General features: G+C 38.2%; 1 protein-coding gene across 2 annotated transcripts in view; it reads left to right on the top strand.

Moving 5' to 3' along the window:
- Positions 1–12,461, top strand: part of Plaa (phospholipase A2, activating protein) — a 31,697-nt gene extending 19,236 nt beyond the window's left edge. The window contains exons 10-14 of one of the 2 annotated variants that reach the window (NM_053866.3): positions 1,505–1,573; positions 4,498–4,566; positions 5,433–5,534; positions 7,889–8,053; positions 10,022–10,780. In NM_053866.3, coding sequence (NP_446318.3) covers positions 1,505–1,573; positions 4,498–4,566; positions 5,433–5,534; positions 7,889–8,053; positions 10,022–10,587 — 971 coding nt within the window. In that variant the 3' untranslated portion in view covers positions 10,588–10,780. Of the gene's footprint in view, positions 1–1,504; positions 1,574–4,497; positions 4,567–5,432; positions 5,535–7,888; positions 8,054–10,021 lie in introns of both variants that reach the window. The other variant, XM_039109151.2, reaches the window with a different exon arrangement.
- The last annotated feature ends 8,449 nt before the right edge of the window (positions 12,462–20,910 follow it).

The following is a 20,910-nucleotide window of genomic DNA, read 5'->3' as shown; positions in this document are numbered from 1 at the left end:
CTCACTAATATTGCATATCTTCTCATTTTCTTCTCTCCTAAGGTACGGTTACATTGCCTATTTGCATAGTTGAACTAATCTCACCTATATATTATCATAATTAAAATTTTCAAAATAATTTATTAGTATAAATAACTTAACCCTCCAAGTACTTGCATTTAGCACAAAGAGAAGTAGTAGGGGAGATTGCATGGTTAGTGCCTGAACATTTTTTTTGGTGTTTCAGAGTACAGGGCAAAACAATAAATATATTGAATACTGTAAACACTAAGTACCTGACTATGCCTAGAAAATTAACAAAATACTTGGCTTGTTTTGATCTTCTAAGACTCTAACTTTATAAAGGACATGTGTGTGTGCATGTGCAGTTATTTCCTCCAAAGTTACTTAAAAAACACTTCCCATACCACATTTTATACATATTTCCTTATAGCATTTTTTTCTTCTGTCCATCAAGTAGTAGCATCAGAGGTTACAGTTAATGTTCCTGGCTAGAATCTTAGCACATTTGATTTGTGAGGTAAGGAACCCAGGGCTTTCCCTAAAAGATTAACATTTAATGCCTATGGTTTTCATGCAGCAGCAACCACAGGAATCCTAGTAAATCTGTACAGGGACAAAGATAGGAATTACGTATGTATATTGTTGAGTCAGAAACCACCTGCAACTTTGTTATGTTGATTTCAGTTATTTCCGCATTTATGTGCTGGGGCTAAGAATTCAAAAAGGCATTAGTTAAGATACTACACTACACTTAGGAACTGGAAAAGACAGTTCAGTGGTTAAGAGCACTTACTGGAACACACAGGTTCTGGTCCCAGCATCCATATGACAGCTCAGAACTGTTTGTAACTTCAGTTTTAGGAAATCTGATGCTCTCCTCTGGCCTCAGAGGACCCTAGGCACACACATGCACAGACATAAATGTAAGGGGAAAAACCATATATATATATATAAAAATTTTATACAATATATTCTGAACAGGTTTTTCCCTTCCTGCCACTCTACCCAAATCCTCCCTGCCTCCCTACTCACATAACTCCATACCCTTTCTTTCTCTGTGGCTTTAGAATATAAATAGACAAACAAAAAACAAAACCTCACAAAAATACAAACCACAATATACAACAATAATCACCACCACCCTCCAAAAAAGGGCAAAAAGTCAACAAAACAATGCAGTTGATTTTGTTTAGTGTTGACCATTTACTGCTGGGCACAGAATCTGCCCTGAAGTATGGTTAATATCTCTAGACAGATTCCATTGGGGAAAATTAATATTTCCTTTGCAAATGTCATACACATAAAATTAAAAAGGAACTATACTTGGAAAACCACTGAAATTTTAGTTTTTGTGCAGCACTAAGACATTTCACTAATTTCTGTCATGTGATGGCTTTGCTTTTGCTCTGTTGTCCAGGCTCGGATTCGTTTAGCATAAGCACTGTGCGAGTGCAAGTTTGTTTCCATGTCCTTGAGCTTTTCCATTGTTTTGCATGCACAGGTGGTGGTCGCTATGTTCCAGGAACTTCAGGGCCTTCCAACACAGTGCAGACAGCAGATCCTTTCACAGGTGCGATGCAGCTTTCATTAACATAATCGTGGTTCATAGAGCATTGACATGACATTTATATATAGCATATATGTGGCTTTACATTTTGGAGGTATGATCTAATAATGGTTAATTGCCTTACTATTTTCAACTTTGATAGATCTTTCTTTTCTAATTTTTGCCTTTTTCCTACAATGTATAGATTTTTCTCCTAATTTTAAGTAGGGAATTACCAGAAACATTGTTTTCTGTGGTGGTTCTTCCTACCTGGAGATCAGAGTAGCTGGAAAGAGTTAGAAATAAAAGGTTAATGTAAGTTGAGCATAGTTCAAACTCTAGCTCTACCATAGTCTTGCTTTGAGAAGTTGGCAAGTTACTTAACTCATCTGTGAAGTTAGGTAATAGACTGTCCTACTGTTATTATTGGTAATACACTACCTTAGGTTGTGGACAGGGGAGCCATGTTAATCCTTCATGGATGGAGCAGTCAGTCAGGAGGTTTGCTCACACAGTTTGACTAAGCACGGGGTGACTAAGGAGGCATTCTGCCCAGCTATCCAGGATTAGTTCCTAGTTGAGTTATTAATAGCCTTCTGAAGTCCTTAAAGTGTCCATGCTGGTTTTCAGAGTACATTTACTTTCTGAGATAAGCAAGCCTCAGTTGAGTCAGCACTACTGGAAAAACACTGCCAGAGCTGAACTTTAATGCTGCTGAAGAAGTACTCATTCAAATGCATTAGTTTATCCTTCTATACTGGTGTTGGATTTTGAGGTAGAGTTTATGGACAATATATCCAGTTTGGAGGAGATTCGTGATCTTTAAGGGAATCCAATGGCCATCCAGACTCAGTACTGTGAACTAGGGAAATGAAAACCCATGACCAGTTTTAGCCATAGATTGTTTCCCGACAACTGTAGGTCGGTGTCATGAATAATGTGACGACACAAATGCAAATGCTTGTACACTGACAGCTAGATCTCAATCTAGACGTTTTGGCAGTATAGTGTCTGTTAAGAAAATTTTGAGTACATGATTTGATTTAAAGTGGTAATGAAGATCTGAAGAGTATTTAAATGATGTCTTTCTCTTTACCAGTAGTTTTAAGAGCAGTCATGTCCTGAAACTTAGCCCAGTAGAATTCCATAATTATTTTTCTGGCCTTTTTTTTCTCTTTTCCTAAAATGGAATAAATATACCAAGCTTAAACACTTACTAAGAAAAATCAGGAGAACTTCTGGGTGCATCATTACCAGGAGATACCTTCTTGGGCAGGGTGTCAGTGACTCAGAGATGCAACAAGCATGAAGACATACCAAGTAGCCTACTACATATCAGAGAATTAAGATACTGAACTCCATTCTTAGAGAAAGTAGATTACTAAATTGTCTGACAGTATAGATTTCCTAGCACTCGGGAGGTTAAGGACAAACTAAGCATCAGAGAAAACCTGCCTGCTTTAAGAAACAAAACAAGAACAACAAATGGCGACATCCTACCATGTAAAGATATGAAAATGAAGTGGCATGATGCATATAAAGTTTGTTTGTTTTCTTTTCAAAATATCAGGAGGACATTTAGGCTGTCAGTATTTATATCTAGTATTGCTGCTGTTCTTTCAACCTTACTGTGATGTGACTCACAATTTAAGGTCCTTAATTCTTTTCCTTATTAATTTATGTAGCAGTCAAACTTTTAATGTTTATTAGAATGATCGGGGAGCTTGTTTAAATCGCTTATTCCAGTCCTCTACCCCCAGCAATTTTGACTGACTATAATGGGGGCTTATGCCATGATTCCTCACCAAACGTTCCCTATTAAATAATGTTAGGCAGTGGTGTGCTGTAGAATGGTTTTCATTGTTGTTGGCAAGATTTCCTATTTGTATAAAGAGGTGATTTTAGAGTGGGATTGGATTATGTTAATTGGATGGGTACAGAACTCATATAGACAGTGTGGGCTTTGGACAAGTTAGTCAACAGCCCTTTTTTAAATTGGGAGTTATAATGGTACTTCAAGTCTTACTGAGTCTCTACTCATGCTTAGTCTTCTGTTGGCATACACTTAAAATCAACAAATCCATTTACTCTGTCATTCTCATTATATTATGCACATTTTTGTTGGGTTTTTCTTTGTCTTTTCTGTCTGTGATGCTTTACTTGAGCCATCTAAATTATATGTAAACTTAGGAAGTTTTCATTTTCCTTCTTCCCTCAGGTTTGCAGAGGGCTCTGAACATCACAAAATTCTATTGACACTCTACATTTGCTTTTCATCCTCTGTCTTAGTAACACTGTCAAAAGTACAACCTGAGATGTGACCAGGCTGTTGTCAGGGCATCCCAGACACTTGCTTAAGTCTTTGTGATTGACTTATGTGCTAGCAGCTAGTCCCGTTCTTTTTCCTTAGAATAAGGAATTCATCTATTATCCCAGAGGCCATTTTTTCCCTTCAATCTACTTAGGTTTTATAATTCACTAAAGTACTATAATTATGATGTAGAAGGTACCTAATGTTTATTTTGTCACTTGAGAAGTATTATTTTGTAAAAATTTTAAATTATTTGCATGTGCGTTTTGCTTGCATGCATGTATGTCTATGCACTGTGTGCATGCAGTACCAGCCAGAGAGTAGCAGATCCCTTGGGGCTAGAGTTAGAGAAGGCTGTGAGTCACCATGTGGGTGCTGTCAATAAGCCATCTTATTAAAAACCCAGGTCCCCCGGAAGAAAATCCAGTACTTTTAACCATTAAGCCACACCTCTCTAGCCCCAGGAGTTACTTTTTGGCGAACATGTAGTGGACCTTCCTAATAAGCAGCGCATTGTAGGCATTTTCCTTCTGTGCTGTTTTGAAGTGTGACCAGTGGTGACATCGTTAGGATACGGAGACAATGGTTAGTCTTTATGTGCCTATGTTTGTTCATTAGGGCTATTACTGCTTTGTAGGTGCTGGTCGTTATATGCCAGGGTCTGCAGGGATGGATACCACCATGGCTGGAGTTGATCCATTTACAGGTAGCTACTTAAAATTTTTCTTTTACATTTTGTAAATCGCATTGAACCTTCTCAGACCTTTGCCCAGTTGTTGAGTTCTTGGCTTCATGAACACTGCTTTGACTTTGGTCTCTGGTGCTACACAAGAGAATTTCGGTTTTGTTTCTGTTAATTTGAGAAATGGTCTCTTTTTATTGCCCTGTGTCTTTGAAGTGCTGGTACTAAAAGTGTGCACAAGCATATGTAGCAACAAAAGACAATTCTAATTAAAGGAATTTTAATTTGAAATCATATTATTCCACTAAATATTACTGAAATATCGATTTCTTAGTCCCGGGATCTCTCTTTGGAGCCTGGCTGTTCTCTAACTAGCTATGCAGACCAGAGAAATGTAGACCTTACAGCACTTTGGCAGCCTCTGCCTCGTGAGTGTGGGGACTAAAGGTGTGCACCGTCACACTTGGCTATTTTCAACCATTTTGTTAGCTATCAGATAATGTGAGTTTAAGTTAATATGGATAATTTACAAAGAAAATGATGATACTGTATCATTTGGCATAAGCTATGGAAGACATGAGAAACGAGTTAGTGTAATATTAAGGTAAGAATGAAGGTACATAATTGTATTCTTTAGCCAGAATATTGTAGGTTGAATATTAAGAGCCAGATTAGGAAATATGAGATGAAAAGGCCCTTTTCTAAATCTTCTTCCATTTCCTGAGCCAGAAATTTTTACACCAGTAAATGCAAGCACATAGAGCAGTTTGGAGGTGGCTTGTTATGTTATTTCTTGCCTTGCGTAGGTGTCTCAGTAATTGAGAATGTAGTCCTACACTTAGACTCTTACTTGTAAGTGTGCCTTATGATTTCATGGTCTCTGTAAATAGGAAATAGTGCCTACCGATCAGCTGCGTCTAAAACAGTGAATATTTATTTCCCCAAAAAAGAAGCTCTTACCTTCGACCAAGCAAACCCTACACAAATATTAGGTAAGTCTATATTAATGTTTTTTCTTGAGTATTCAATGACCTTTAGAGATGCTCTCAAGACTTAAATCTTCCTCCACCTGACATGCCAGGATTTGGCTACCTAAACAGAGATTTCTGGTGAGCTATTTGTTTATGTTTATTTTTAAATTTATTTTGTATTGGTGTTTTGTCTCCATGTATAGCCACGTAAGGGTGTTGGGTCCCTTGAAAATGGGGTTACAGATAGTTGTGAGCTGCCGTGTGGGTGCTAGAAATTGACCCCAGGACCTATAGAAAACAGCCAGTGCTCTTAACCATTGCACCATATCTCCAGCCTTTGTACGGTATTATTATCCAGCTGTGTTGACTGTAGTCTAATGATCGGCCTTAATGGATTCTAAGAAGCTTTGTACAAATATAAGATAAATCTTACTATTTATCTTTAATAAAAAATGAAAGTCTTATCCTCAAGCTCTTACTTTTTGGTTTGGTTGATTGGTTGTTTGGGGTTGTTTGAGTTTTTGATGGTGGTGGTGGTGGTGGTGGTGGTGGTGGTGGTGGTGGTGGTGGTGGTGGTGGTGGTTTTTTTTTGGGGGGTGACAATGAATGAATAAAGCATTTAAAAACATAAAGGTCATAATTTTTTTTTTCAAGCAGGTTTTCACTGTGTATCACAGGCTCACCCCTGACTCCTGATCTTTCTGCCTTAGCTTCCTGAGTATAAGGATTACAGGCATTATATGTGACCACACCGCTTTGCAGACCTTACCTGTGAAAGCTTTTTCAGTGCTTTTTTTCTTTAACCTTAATTTTTTTTTAGATATATCATGAATCTTGGATTTGTGTTTTTATATGTTTGTATTTGTGAATGTGTCATCTTTGTTTCTAAATGTTTCTTGAACTGTTATTTTGCCTCTTTTCTGTTTGTTTTTCTTTTATCTAGTTGTATCATATCATTGTTGTTGTTATTATTATTGATACTGAATTGTATGGTTTGGGATGGGTGGAGAAGGAGGGAGGATCTGAGAGTTGGGGGAGGAGAAACCAAAATCAGAATATATTATTTTGGGGGTTGGGGATTTAGCTCAGTGGTAGAGCCAAGGCCCTGGGTTCGGTCCCCAGCTCCGGAAAAAAAGAAAAAAAGAAAAAAAAAGAATATATTATTTTAAAAGTATGTTTTCAATTTAGAAGAAAAAAATTAGTGTCCTATAGATAGAGGCAGTGCTGACACGCCTGAGGGCCAGAGTTCAGTATTTGGGACCTACATGGAGGAAAGACAGTGAACTGCATGACCTCTGACCTCCATGCCTGTCACAGAGTCAAGTGTATTGTGAGCCCTGCACTTTTGTGTATGGAGATCTAAAGCTTTTAAAGTGATGATAAAAATAGGTATTCAAGGTATTCTTAGCATTTAGGAGGATAAAGCAGGAGAAGTTCAAGTAGCTCCTTAAGGCTAGCTTAGTTGTATATTGAGACTAGGAGAAAGGGGCTTGGGAGCAGCGATGGTGAGAGAGAAACTGTACTGTTTGCTTTGATTGCTTTTCTTTTAGTTCTTCTCAGCTTGAACTGAAAAGGGAAGATCTGTGACAGTAAATTACCTTATCTCTTGGCCACAAAGCTGACGGTGACAGTTGACATGAAGCTGTACCCAGAGATAGGTGTGAGGCAGATATTCTTCATTACTCTTTGTATTGGCACCAGGGGCATTGGTAGGCCGTAATACTCTGAACTAAAAAATATGCACAGTTAGGCATTTGTTAACTCTACTACAAATCTAAGAGACTTCTTGTTTCTTACATTCCTTAAATGCTGTTTCTGGTAACTTGTGAGTTTTAAAAATGATGATACCAAATACAAGGGAAATCGGTCCAAAGTCCATTTGTTAAAAGGTTTGTAAGTCGGGACTGGAGGCTCAGCAAGTTAAAGTGCAAACCTCATGACCTGAGCTTGGTATCTGGAATCTATGTGGTGAAAGGAGAGAATCGATGCCTTACGATTGTCTGCAAACCATGGCTCATGTGTGCCTGCACACACACGCACATGCACATGTGCGCACACACACCATACACAAAAATAATAGAGAAGGGTTTTAAGTTATTGTGAATTGGGGAAGAAAGGAGATGACGTACACTTAAATATACATAACTCACTATTGCTTTGGAAGACAAAATGGCTCCAGAGTAGTACCTGAGCGTCTGGGATAGCGGGATAAAGTCAAAACCAATGTGATCACCATTCTTTACAATTCAGTACTCATAGACTTCATTTTATGGTCTTTGATAATTGCCAAGAAGAATTTTGTTGTACAGAGTTTTCCTGAAAAATGTTGTCTAAGTTCGGTTAGGGAATTTTGAAATTTTGGTTTTGGTTTCTAGGAAAACTGAAGGAACTTAATGGAAGTGCACCTGAAGAGAAGAAGCTAACTGAAGATGACTTGGTACTTCTGGAAAAGATACTGTCCCTGATTTGTGGTAATGCTTCAGAAAAGCCGACGGCCCAGCAGCTTCAGGTTCTGTGGAAAGCCATCAACTGGCCTGAAGGTAAAGAATTAGTCCTCCATACTAACTAAGAAGGCTTATTTCTGCCAAAGTACTGACGCTTCCCCATTAAATAGAAGTTAGCATGGGGATTTCTCATGGAGGTTATAGACGCTTGCACAGAAAGGCTTTACCGCATCACTACAGTTCATTGTCTTGGCTTTGATCATAACCTATGATGTATGTTTGGTATTTTTTAACTGAAACTTAAGAACCAGGAATGTTTTAGGATGTGGAGTTTCTCAATGTTTAAAATATTTTGGGACTGTGAAAGGTGGCTCAGCGGTTAAGAGCACCGACTGCTCTTCCAGAGATCCTGAGTTCAATTCCCAGCAACCACATGGTGGCTCACAACCATCTGCAGTACAATCTGATTCCCTCTTCTGGTGTGTCTGAAGAGAGTGATAGGGTACTCACTTTATAAAATAAATAAAATCTTTAAAAAAAATATTTTTCTTGACCTTACTGATTGATTTTAGATTTTCAAATTTAATACCTAATGCTAAAACATTTGAGATTTGAGATTTTAGGGTTTGGGATCAGCCTGTACTACAATGATCCTGTATACAGAGCAGCTTGTGAACTCTGTCATAGTGTCTGGTCCCTTTCAGACCCTCTGGCCTGTTTTTTGTGTCTGGCTGTTTTGGCTGCTAGTATGTATGTGCACCACATGAGGGCTTGATGAACGTAGAGGTCAGAAGAAGGCAAAAGGTCCTCAGATGCTCCGGTTAGAATGGTTGAGAGCCACCATGTAGGGCCTGGAAGTTGGCCTCAGTCCCCTGTGAGAGTGGCTAGTTCTCTGAATCTCTAGAGCCTGTGATTTATTTTTCATGACACTAATTATTAGGATAAAAAGGTTGCTTTTCTTTCCTACAAAATAACCACATGAGAGATTTAACTGACTGCTTATTGTGTTCCCTATCTTTATCTCCCTTGTGTGACAATAAGACTTTAGTGTACTAGGGTTGTTTTATTCTGCTTTGTGTGAAAATCTTTTATACATGATGGTGCCTTTTGTCTTTGTATTATGGAGCATGTAATGTCACATTTTCTTAGACTCAAGTAGGACTGTTCAATAATTGTTCAGGTGACATCTATGTGGCTGTCAGTTACAAAGCTCTACCAACCTATGAGGATCCTTTCAGCATTTGTTAAGTGAAATTCTTTTCCAAATAACTTTTCCTTTAATTCTGTAGCCTAGTTATCAAATATTTAAAACTAAGTACTTGCAGCATTCATTCAATTCATTATTGATGGTTTAGCTGTGTCAGACTATTTGACAATGTAGAGACTTGCCTCAGGTTTATATAGCAATAAATCTAGTCCGTGTTGTGGTAAATATTATTTGGGAGTTTCTATCCCACTTTAGATCATTTAATTCACAAATAAAAGACACATAACCTTTATATTAATAGTAAACCTTAAAGCACTAGGGCAGATATCAAACCCCTATACTACTTTTATCTACTTCCTGTCCATAGCCCTGAGATATAACTTGCCATGTTCCTCTTGGGTCTCTCCTACTCCAATTGGCCAGCCCTTATAGCCATGCTTCATGATCTTCCTACCATGTGACGTCTTTATCCTTCTTCTCCTCTTCCTTCCTCGTGGTCTCTGCCTCAGACTCTGAGCCCGGCATCTGAAGCCCCACATACCTGTCTTCTGCCCAACTATTGGCTCTAGGCACCTTTATTCAACAAATAGCTTTAAATTAAGGAGCTGGATTCAAAGCATCACTTGGTGAACATGAGGATCTCCTCATTGGGGACAACCAGATCTTGAGGGCCGTATTTAGCATTCCAATACATAGCAACAGAGCAAATCTCAACACTATGCAAATATAAAAATAACATTTTTTATATATTCTTAAAATGATCGTTTTGTAGTGGGAAAATAAAGTCAATTCGAATAGTAGCTATAAGGAATTTTCTAGATTTTTCATACACATTAATAAATACTTCTTTTTAACAGACATTGTCTTTCCCGCACTTGACATTCTTCGGCTATCAATTAAGCATCCCAGTGTGAATGAGAATTTCTGCAATGAAAAAGAAGGAGACCAGTTCAGCAGCCACCTTATCAACCTTCTGAACCCTAAAGGAAAGCCAGCAAACCAGCTGCTTGCTCTTAGGACTTTTTGCAATTGCTTTGTTAGTCAGGCAGGACAAAAGCTCATGATGTCCCAGAGGGAGTCATTGATGTCACATGCAATAGAACTGAAATCCGGGAGCAATAAGAACATTCATATTGCTCTGGCTACACTGACCTTGAACTATTCTGTTTGTTTCCATAAAGACCATAACATTGAAGGGAAAGCCCAATGCTTGTCAGTGATTAGCACAATCTTGGAAGTTGTACAAGACCTAGAAGCCACATTTAGACTCCTTGTGGCTCTTGGGACACTTATCAGTGATGATTCAAATGCTATACAATTAGCCAAATCTTTAGGTGTTGATTCTCAAATAAAAAAGTATGCTTCTGTATCAGAGCCAGCTAAAGTAAGTGAATGCTGTAGACTTATCTTAAATTTGCTGTAGCAGTGGGGAAAGGAAGCTGAGGGGTTTGGTTTTTTTTGTTTTGTTTTTTTCCCCACATTTTACATGACTGATTGTAGATATTTAAAAAGAAAGAAAGAAAGAAAAGAAAACTGGATTAAGTTCAGATATTATAAAGTTGTGTTGAGGAGATACAAATTATAAATAAAGTTTTTGCACTGATGGTTGTGAGGTTTTCCTGTGTAATGGAGTAGATTTTCAAGGATGTAGAAACATTAAAACTATAATCAATAACAGCACAATTACAACAGCATTTTCTTCCTCACCTTAACCACTCAGGAGAACACAGAGGTTGTATGACCTGTTTCTGTTTCGATATGATACCTTGTCCATTTGACTGTTCTCTTTTGTACATTAGCTTCTCCACTTTTACTGCTGTATTCTTTCAATAGCACTGATACATTTCAAGGTCTTCTTTTAGGATTTACTTGAAAAATAATTTTGTTTGTTATAAATTATAAATTGATAAATATACAATACTTTCTTGAGCCACTTGTAAATAGAAAGTATCACCTTTCTTTGTTCAATTTTTACAGAAGAAAGCAAATTGGTAAGCTGTTTTATTACATATCAATTCCAACAACTGAGGCCTTAAATGATTACTATTTAGGAGTTTCTTTCACTATATGAGGTAACTTCATTTTTTTTCTAGTTTTGATATCTGATTATTTGTAGTCCTTATTGACATGTTAGATCATTTTTATTCTTTACTAATTGAAGTAATATCATTTTTTTCATTTCAGTTTTGATATGATTATGTACTTACTGATCATCTTCATTACTTCAAAGAGAATATTTAGAATTTTTTTTACTTTTACTAGGCAATTGTGCAAGCAACACTTACCACACTTTAAAGTAAAAAAACCTGTCATGTGAAATTAGGACTTTTAGTCCCTAGACTGGCCCAGATATTACATTATTTACATTGCTGTCTAATTCTCAAATCAGCTTTCTTTTGAAAAGTGGTTACTATGCTTCTGTTTTAGAAAGAATGGAATAAACTAAAGTAGGAGGGGAAAAATGAACATAAAGGCAAGAGTACTCCATGCAGTCTACACAAAGCACTTGCCGGTGGTGCAACTTCCTAGGAAGCCACAGGTTTGTTTCTGAATATCCTAGCAACTAAAACAAAGGAGGAAACATCCTTTTATTGAGCAATTCATTATGTCTGTGACAAAGCTGTTAATTCTTTTTTGGTTTCTCAAGACAAGGTTTCTCTGAGCAGCCGTAGCTGTTCTGGCACTCGCTTTGTAGACCAGGTTGGCCTTGAACCCAGAAACCAGTTTGCCTCTGCCTCTTGAGTACTAGGATTAAAGCCACCACTCCCCTTTCTTAAGAATCGTACTTAGGTTGGTATGTGTATGTGTGTACCTTTTGGTTTTTGTTTTGTTTTGTTTTTTCTGGTACTAGGGACCAAACCCGGGTGCATGTTGGGGAAGGTCCACTCACTGTGGATTACATTCCCAGCTCTAGTTCTTTCATTTTGATTATGGAAGAAATGCTTTTTATAAAGACTTTGTTTAAAATGGTGAGTAATGTTCTCAACATTGACATTGTGGAACCATGGGGTTTGCTGACTTAATGCCATGTAGCAATCTAAGAAGGACAAAATTTTGTCCACTAGGAGGAAGAAGACTCTGAGTGTTTAATACAGGAAAGAACCTATAGAATAAATATCAGGAGGGAGTGAGGAAATGTAAATAGAAGATGTGTACCTTACTAAGCATTAAATTCCAAATTCCTGTGTGTACCCGAACTTTAAGCTTTATGTTGCTGGTTCATTTATGTACTCATGCTTCATTTGTATTGAATTGAGATTTAATTTTTTATATCAAAATTAAATGGTAAAATTTAAATCATTCTGGTGCCATTACAATACTTGGCTTGTTAATACATCTAATCTAGCATGCAATTTTAAGTACAATTTATGTTATATTTTGAAAAGCACAGTGGGTATCTTTGAAAAATGGATGGATGTGGTCTTAAAACTCTTCAGAATGTAAGAGTGGCAAATTGTAAATACTTTTGTTTTTTGTCACTATCTTTTTTTATAACTTTTATTTATACAGCTTAACAAAAACATAATCTCATTTGAGCCTGTTAAATAGTGGTTACATATTTTGTTTTTCTTTAAACCTTTTTTATAGACCTCTTAATGTTTCTTGAATATAAAAGAAATAAACATTCATTTAGTAAAACATACACACATCTTATTGACTGTAATCCTACTAAATAGAAAACCATTCTTAGTTTTATACTGCATTGACATGTGTGCAAACATCTACTTTACTTTTTCAAAAAGGCATGTATTGTTCAGAAACTTTAATATTCCATTATACAGCTATACCCATTTTCTCATCTCTGAAACTTTCCTGCTTTTGATTATCAAGCAGTGCTATTAAAGATGGTCTAGCAGTCTTACATTCCCTTAGGAATATATTTTATGCATGAAATCAATGGATCAAAACAGGCAATTTTAGATTGATGTCTGTCTAGATCAACTCCACTGGGACAATTATGGATTAGTGGACTTCCTACTGTATTTTAAATCACATTGTCTACAAAAGAATACGTGATGTCCCTTTCTTAACTATTTTTATTTCCTTAGATAATGCTACTGTTGTGATTTCCTTTTTTTTTCTTTCAAAATTTATTTATTATATATGAATACACTGTAGCTGTCTTCAGACAGACCAGAAGAGGGCATTGGATTCCATTACAGATGGTTGTGAGCCACCATGTGGTTGCTGGGATTATGAACTCAGGACCTCTGGAAGAACAGCCAGTGCTCTTAACCACTGAACCATCTCTCTAGCCCATGTGGTTTTCTTTTGACTAGCTGCATTTGCTTTACTGGTAATATATCACCACATAGCAATATAGCTATTTTTTTTATCTACTGCAGTTTTACAAATGATGGTAGAGACATAGCTAAAAATAAATTCAAAGATAATTCTAGGGATAAGTGGGAAGTAGGTTCCGTAGTGCTAACCACACAGCATTTTATGAAGAAGTGATAAAATGAATAGAGAAGTGTTTGTGATGTGTTCTTTTTTCTTCAGGTCTTAAAAGGATTCCCTTCTATGTGTCTCTTATTTTATGTATATGAGTACACTGTACATGTCTTCAGGCACATTAGAAGAGGCATTTGGGTTGTGAGCCACCATGTTGTTACTGGGAATTGAACTCAGAACCTTTAGAAGAGCAGTCAGTGCTCTCAACCGCTGAGCCATCTCTCCAGCCCCCTTCTACATGTCTTAAGAGAGAACTTACTCAGGATTAAGACTTAACCCAGGGGCTAGAGAGATGGCTCAACAGTCTTTCTAGGAGCTGGAGAAACGGCTGTGGTTAAGTTTGTGTTTTGCTTTTCCAGAGGACCTGAGTTAGAATCACATAATTTAAAAGTCATAAATCTTTAAACTTCCTAATTTTAATTCCGAATGCATTTTCTGTAACGAACTGAATAGTTCAAAAATGTTATAATACCAAAGACTTTTTCATTTAACATTTTCCTATGAGTTTCCCTTTAATGTTCATAAACGTTATAAAAAATTCAGTGACCCTACAAGGATTTACAAGCTATATATGTACTCCTTGATGTAGAGTTAAGTCTCTTCCTAAATCCACCACTAACTACCTCAAGTTGAAAACACCTGTTGTTATACTGAACCAACTAAACAGCAGCTCGAGGTGTCAGATTAATTCAGCTGTTCTGCGTTGCCTCTGCTTTGTGAAAAGGCTGTCTTAACCAGATTTCACTATTTGAGAAAAGCTTAAAATCTATGACTGTTCAGAGGTAACTTATCACTGAATGTATTGGAAGTCCACCCCACAGGAAGGAATTTATGCCCGGTATTGTAAACCTGGCCAAAAGCCTGTAGCTGAGGCGGTCATAGGTCCTAAGGAGAAAACTGACTCTTGTATTGCTAAATGGACACGGGGACAAACAGCTTTGTAAATGTTATGGTTGTAGAAAAGGACTCTTCTCAACCTTGATCAGAGATGCTTCTTTGGTAATGAAATGCAAAGACTTATGGCTGCTCAAGGTGCTGAGAACAGGTAACCATTGCATACTCATCTCTAAAGAGATCTATGTTACCCTATCTAAGGCTAAGACAGTAGTGGAAGAAAAGGCAGAAAGAATCTAAGAACTTGATAAAGGAGAACAGGGCTGGGAAAGACCATCTTAAGCCCCATGACAAGGTCATTGCAATCATGAACTCAGCTGCTGTAATTGATTGCCTGTGGTGGGCCTGCATAAGACCGGGCCTGTCAGCATTCAGTCATGAATTGGAAAGGGGCTCATTCATAGGTAATGGGGTGGAATGGGGAAGTCATTGTTTATAGTGGGAGGAACTTGTAGGTAGGAGGGGACTGTGGACTAAGAAGCAGAGCATGGGGGAATGCATATAATTGGAATGTGTGTGTACCCGTACATGTATGCTCAGGGGGTTAGTAAGTGACCACTGAGTGTCCATGTCTAAACAGATAATATTATCCTGTCCAAGGCTTAGAAAATATACACACATATAAAATTATCAATACAGTTGAAAAAAATTGTAAAAGACAGGTTGTAGCTCACCACAAACCAGTGTGTGCATATATGTGTGAATACACACCCACATGTGACAGATGTTATCTCACTGGTATGAAACCTGACACAGGTGCTAACTGAATCCTTTCCTTGTTTCTTCTGAGACTACAACCAACGTGTCGGCAAAGGCTATCATCTCCACTTAAGAACCAGGGAAACCAAGTATGTTTGGTGTTCTTTCAGGGTTTTTGGACTGAGGAACTCAAATCCTAATTACCTGTTGGCCAGAGAAAGCTGTCCTTTATTTCCCAACATAACAACAATAGCAACAATTGACACTGTTAGCAGGACAATACTGATTATAATCTAATCACAGAAGTGACATCTCTGAAACATAAAAGTTATCCTGTAGGTTGGAGGCAGGTTGCTTAAGGAGATTGGATGACTCAAGATTGGGAGTACCAGTTGTTTAGGGCCATACAGAAACTGCATATGAAGTCTTCATTTCATATGCATTGATAGCTAGACTATGAGATTTTGTTAGAATGAGATAAAGCTACTGGAAATGTTTTGTCTATGATGTATATCTGCTATTTCAACTTGGTTCTTTACTATTTGGGACAATCTTGAGGAGTAAATAATTTGTCTATGAACTGCAGCAATTGCTTCCAATGCCACAGCACCTACCTGCTCTATGGAAAATTAGTTTAGAAGTAATTGCCTACATAAAAGAATATCTACGGACCTTGGCTCACCTGGAAAGGCTAGTTACCTTGGACACCCTTTTGCAAGGTAACTGGGGTCTTGAAACATGAAAGTTAACCCAAGGGTGACACCTTGAGGGAGGTAGGTCACAAGCAGCAAGCTTGACATGCATTCCTCCTTGGTCACAAAGAATCAGGAAACCACTCATCGGTGCCTGAGCTGTAACTTTGCTCCCTTCCTTTCCTGGACATCAAAGGGTGGAGACAGGCAGGTGCTGAGACTGCACAGGCAAATGAGGCTCCGGTTCAGTAGGAGACTCTTAAGACAATAAGGTGCATAATGAATGATCCAGGAAGACATCTAACATGTAGCTCTGGCGTCCACGCATTCATGTCTGGGGAACTGCACAGGTGTGGAGATAGGGGAGGAGGGAGGGAGGGAAGAGAAGATGGAAAATGTCAGTCTAATTTGGTGACTACCCCTCCTCATGACCAACTCCTTCCAAACTAATAACTCTCAAAGATTTTTCAAGAGAGAGAGAGGAAAAATAAAAGGACAAATCCTTTTAAAAGTGAATCTTCATCTTTAAAGCTGTGCTAACTAGTTTTTAATGTCAACGCAGGCTGGCATCATTAAGAATGAGGGAACCTCGGGCTGGAGAGATGGCTCAGCAGTTAAATCCACTGACTGCTCCTGCAGAGGTCCTGAGTTCAATTCCCAGCAACCACATGGTGGCTCACAACCATCTGTAATGGGATCTGATGCCCTCTTCTGGTGTGTCTGAAGAAAGTGACTGTGTACTCACACAAAATAAATAAATCTTAAGAAAAAAAAAAGGGAACCTCAACTGAGGAAATGTCCCCACCAGGTTGCTTGTGGACAGCTTGTGGGCATTTTCTTGATTAATGACCTAGTGGTTTAATCCATCCCACAGAGGGCAGGGCTTGGGTATGTGGTCCTGTAAGGTAAGGTATAAGAAAGCAGTTGGAGCAAGCCAGTAAGCAGCACTCCTCCATGACCTCTGCATCAACATCTACCTCCAGGTTCCTACTCTGTTTGAATTCCTGCTATGACTTGTCTCAGTGAAAGACTGTGATGTGGAAGTGAAATGAGCTGTTTTCTCCTACTTGCTTTTGGTTGTGTTTTATCACATCAATAGAAACCCTATGACCACAACCAACTGGTGAAATCAAACCTTCTAACCAGATAAGATCCTTTGACAAGAAAAATGACCTGAACAGGGGCTGGAGAGATGGCTCAATGGTTAAGAGCAATGATTGCTTTTCCAAAGGGCTTGAGTTCAATTCCCAGAAACCACATGGTGGCTCACAATCTTCTGTTATGTGATCCGATGCCCTCTTCTGGCATGTCTGAGGACAGCGACTGTACTCATTTACAAAATAAGTATTGTTTTTAAATGCCCTGAACATAATAAAAGACTTTTCTGTTGCTGTAAAAGGCCAGGGTACCTAAAAAGAAACTTAGAAAATCCAGATATCAACAGGAAGAAATTAGAAGAGGAACAGGGTTTCCTGTTTTACAGGAAAATAAAACGTTTTAGAGGGTCTTACCAAAAAAAAAAAAAAAAAAAAAAAAAAAAAAAAAAAAAAAAAAACAGAAGAGACTTCCAGGATGTTACTGTCAACAAGTGTTCCAGTACTCAAAGGCTGCTTCCTTGTTTCAGTGCTCCAGCAGCCATACAGTGACTTCTAGTCAGTTGAAGGACAGTGGCTGTTCTCCTTATATAGCTCATCCTGTAACTCTCACTACCATGACTGTCAGTAGGCCTGCCTCAGATGTAGACCTTCATTTCTCTTTACTTGAATCTCTCTCTTTTCTCTCTACCACTACTCTTCACTGCCCCTGCCCCTGTCCTGTCCTTGCTTTCAGCAGAGCCTCATCGTTATGCGTCTATGGCTTTCACTATTTGCTCTTCGTGCTGGAGAGATCTCTACAAGAAAACTAACACATGTCGCTGATGTTGTTTGCTTTATAGAGCAAATGTATTTTAAAAAATTCTAATAAAAACAGCACAGGGCACACGTTTGTCTCTTCAATGGAAATCATAAAAACAAACAAACAAACATGAAAAAAACCTCTCCCAGACTATCACCAACTCAGCAAACTGAACTGATTACCTAAACCAGGTCCTGCCACACAGCAGAAAGTAATATGATTAGTAATTATTCAGTCAGCCTATTTTGAAGTGGCCCAAGATTTGAGCATGTTGCAGGGGGAAAAATGGTTTCCTTCCCTCTCCAGAACAACCCATTAAAAATAATTGCCCACTTTTAGACATAAAGGCAATTTAAAAACCTCTTAAGTTTGCTTGTTGGTTAAGACTTAGTATGTATTCCAGGTTCAACTTGAACTCACAGTCACCTGACTCAGTCTTCCAAGTGCCAGGATGGCTGTGTATCATGACACTGTGTGGAAGAACAAACTTCTTGACTTGCCCTTGCACAAGCAGGCCTGGTGCAAGCTGTTGTTAAGAGAGAGCTGCTGAGAATGAATGATGAATATGGAACAGTGTAGGAACATTCTTTTTGCTTGCTTGTCTTTAGCTCACTGTGTAGCCCAAGTTGGCCTCAAACTTCAAACTTGATATATTTCCCTGTATGTTCACGTGTGAGTGTGCACTATACACATACACATTACACACAACACACATACATACACATATACTACACACACCACACACACTACACACATACACATTACACAAACTGTACTACACACATACCAAACACCACACACACATACACTATACATAATACACACATACACATAGACTACACACATAATACTACACACACACACACACACACACACACTTATATACACTACACACAGGCATTACATCATACACACACACAATCAGTGCTGCTACTGCAGGTACATGACACTACTCAGGTAGACATTTACCAGAAATTTATTTACAGTGTGGCACAAAGAACAGACCAATTCTCCCTACCTTCTCACAACATGTTCATGTGTTAATTCTTTGGAACCCCATAAGCTACTTCCTTATTAGGCCGAGATATTTCTTTTTCTTTTTGAGAAGGGGTTTCTTTGTGTAGTTTTGGATGTCCCAGAACTCACTTTGTAGACCAGGATGACTTCAAACTCATAGATCTGCCTACCCCTGCCTACTGAGTGCTGGGATTAAAAGTGCCTGCTACCATCACTGGACCAGGCTAGAGTATTTCTGTGCTGCAAAGCTATAGCCCACAAGGTAGTGGAAATCTTACCAGAAAAGACTGTTCTCTTCTGGGGAGGTCCCTCTAAATTTTAGTTTCCTGAACCAAATGATTTCAGTCCTTTCGTAACATGCAGTAGATCCTCTCGACGGCCATCGTACTTACTCTGGTTAGGTTTAAGGAAGGAGGAAGACAATGGAACAGTAAATCCCAGTTGTCAACAGCCGTTTTTACTTTGACTGGCCAAAAGTTACTTTGTTGATTTTGCTTTATTAACCTTTGTTCCAATCCCATTTGCAAAATATCAAGATTTTTCCCTTTGAAATAATAACAGGAAGGCTCATCTGCCTAGGAGAAGGAAACATAAACAAACTCTCCTTCAAGGAGATATTTTCCACTTCCGTTGAGATCTAAATTTAAAAAAAAAAATCCAACTTTTTAATGGGGAGCTCCTGGGGACAAAGATATCATTCCTGACCACAGCTTTCCATCTGGGGATTGCGTTTACTGGAAGCTAAATAAAGGACTCCCTCCAACTTCCTGGAGGTATTGTTAACCCATCCTGTGTTGACTCAGTTTAAAAAAGAAAACCTCTGCCTGGAGAGATGGCTCAGCAGCTAAGAGCACTAGATGCTTTTCCAGAGGTCCAGAGTTCAATTCCCAGCAAACACATGGTTGCTCACAACCATCTGTAATGGGATCTGATGCCCTCTTCTGGTGTGTCTGAGGACAGCTATAGTGTATTCACATACATAAAATAAATCTTAAAAAAAAAAGAGACCTCATTAGACAGCCTCACCACAAACTCTATTTTTTTTCCAACTTAAGAACAATTTTTATTGAGACAGGGTCTCTCTGTGTAACCCTGGTTGTCCTGGAACTCACTCTGTAGACCAGGATGGTCTTGAACTCAACAGAAGCCCACCTGCCTCTGCCTTCTGAGTGCTCAGATTAAAGGCATGCACCACCATCATCCAGCCTTTAAAAAAAAAAAAACAAAACTAATACTAATTTGTGTGGGAAGACAGGGCTTTACCTGCCACAGAGCTCATGTGGAGGTCAAAGGACAATTTTGTAGACTCACTTCTCACCCACATCTATGTGGGTTCTGGATTGAATTTAGGTTGTCAGACTATGTATGCAACCTTTTCTTATTGGGCCATCTTGCTTTCATAGAAAATTGTTTATTTGTTTGTGTGTTTGTTTACAGTGGTGGGTTTCAAGCTTTGGGCCTTATAAATAGATGCTTAGCAAGTAGTCTACCACTGAATTATATACCTAGTCATCATAAATATTGTATATGCTAGTGGGGCAATGTGTGATGTTTTCACACATGTATACATTGTGTCATATTTAAGTGAGATAAACATATTTATCTCCTGAAACATTTATCATTATATTACAGTAAAATGATCAAAATAACTTCTAGGATGTTAGAAAATGTTGCTTCTATCTAAGTATATGATGTGATATATTATTCCCTTTTATTATCTTTCTTATGAGCAAAATGACTTTTACTTTTCAAAATTCTAGACGCTCAATCTCAGGGCCTTATTAAGTAGGGACTCTACCTCTGAATTACACTCCCTCTAGTCCAAACAAATTGCCTTTTATTCTTTTTGTTCTTATCTTCTACCTTTCTCTTAAAGTTTCATAGTTTGTCTTTAAAAAAAAAACCCATTGTGGAAGAAACACCCATGATTAGCTCCAGGTCACCTTCCTAGGGATGTACAGGTAAACTCAGACATGTTGGATGTCACCGTCTTCCTCCAAGTGACAATGATTTATGATGCTTATCACTAATGCTCCCTCCGTTCCCTTTATATAACCTATAAAGAGACACATATAGATATTGTCTGCCAAGTT

This window comes from Rattus norvegicus, chromosome 5, assembly GCF_036323735.1.
Source record: "Rattus norvegicus strain BN/NHsdMcwi chromosome 5, GRCr8, whole genome shotgun sequence".
In the NCBI taxonomy this organism is placed as follows: Eukaryota; Metazoa; Chordata; class Mammalia; order Rodentia; family Muridae; genus Rattus; species Rattus norvegicus.
This window is presented reverse-complemented; position numbering and strand designations above follow the sequence as displayed.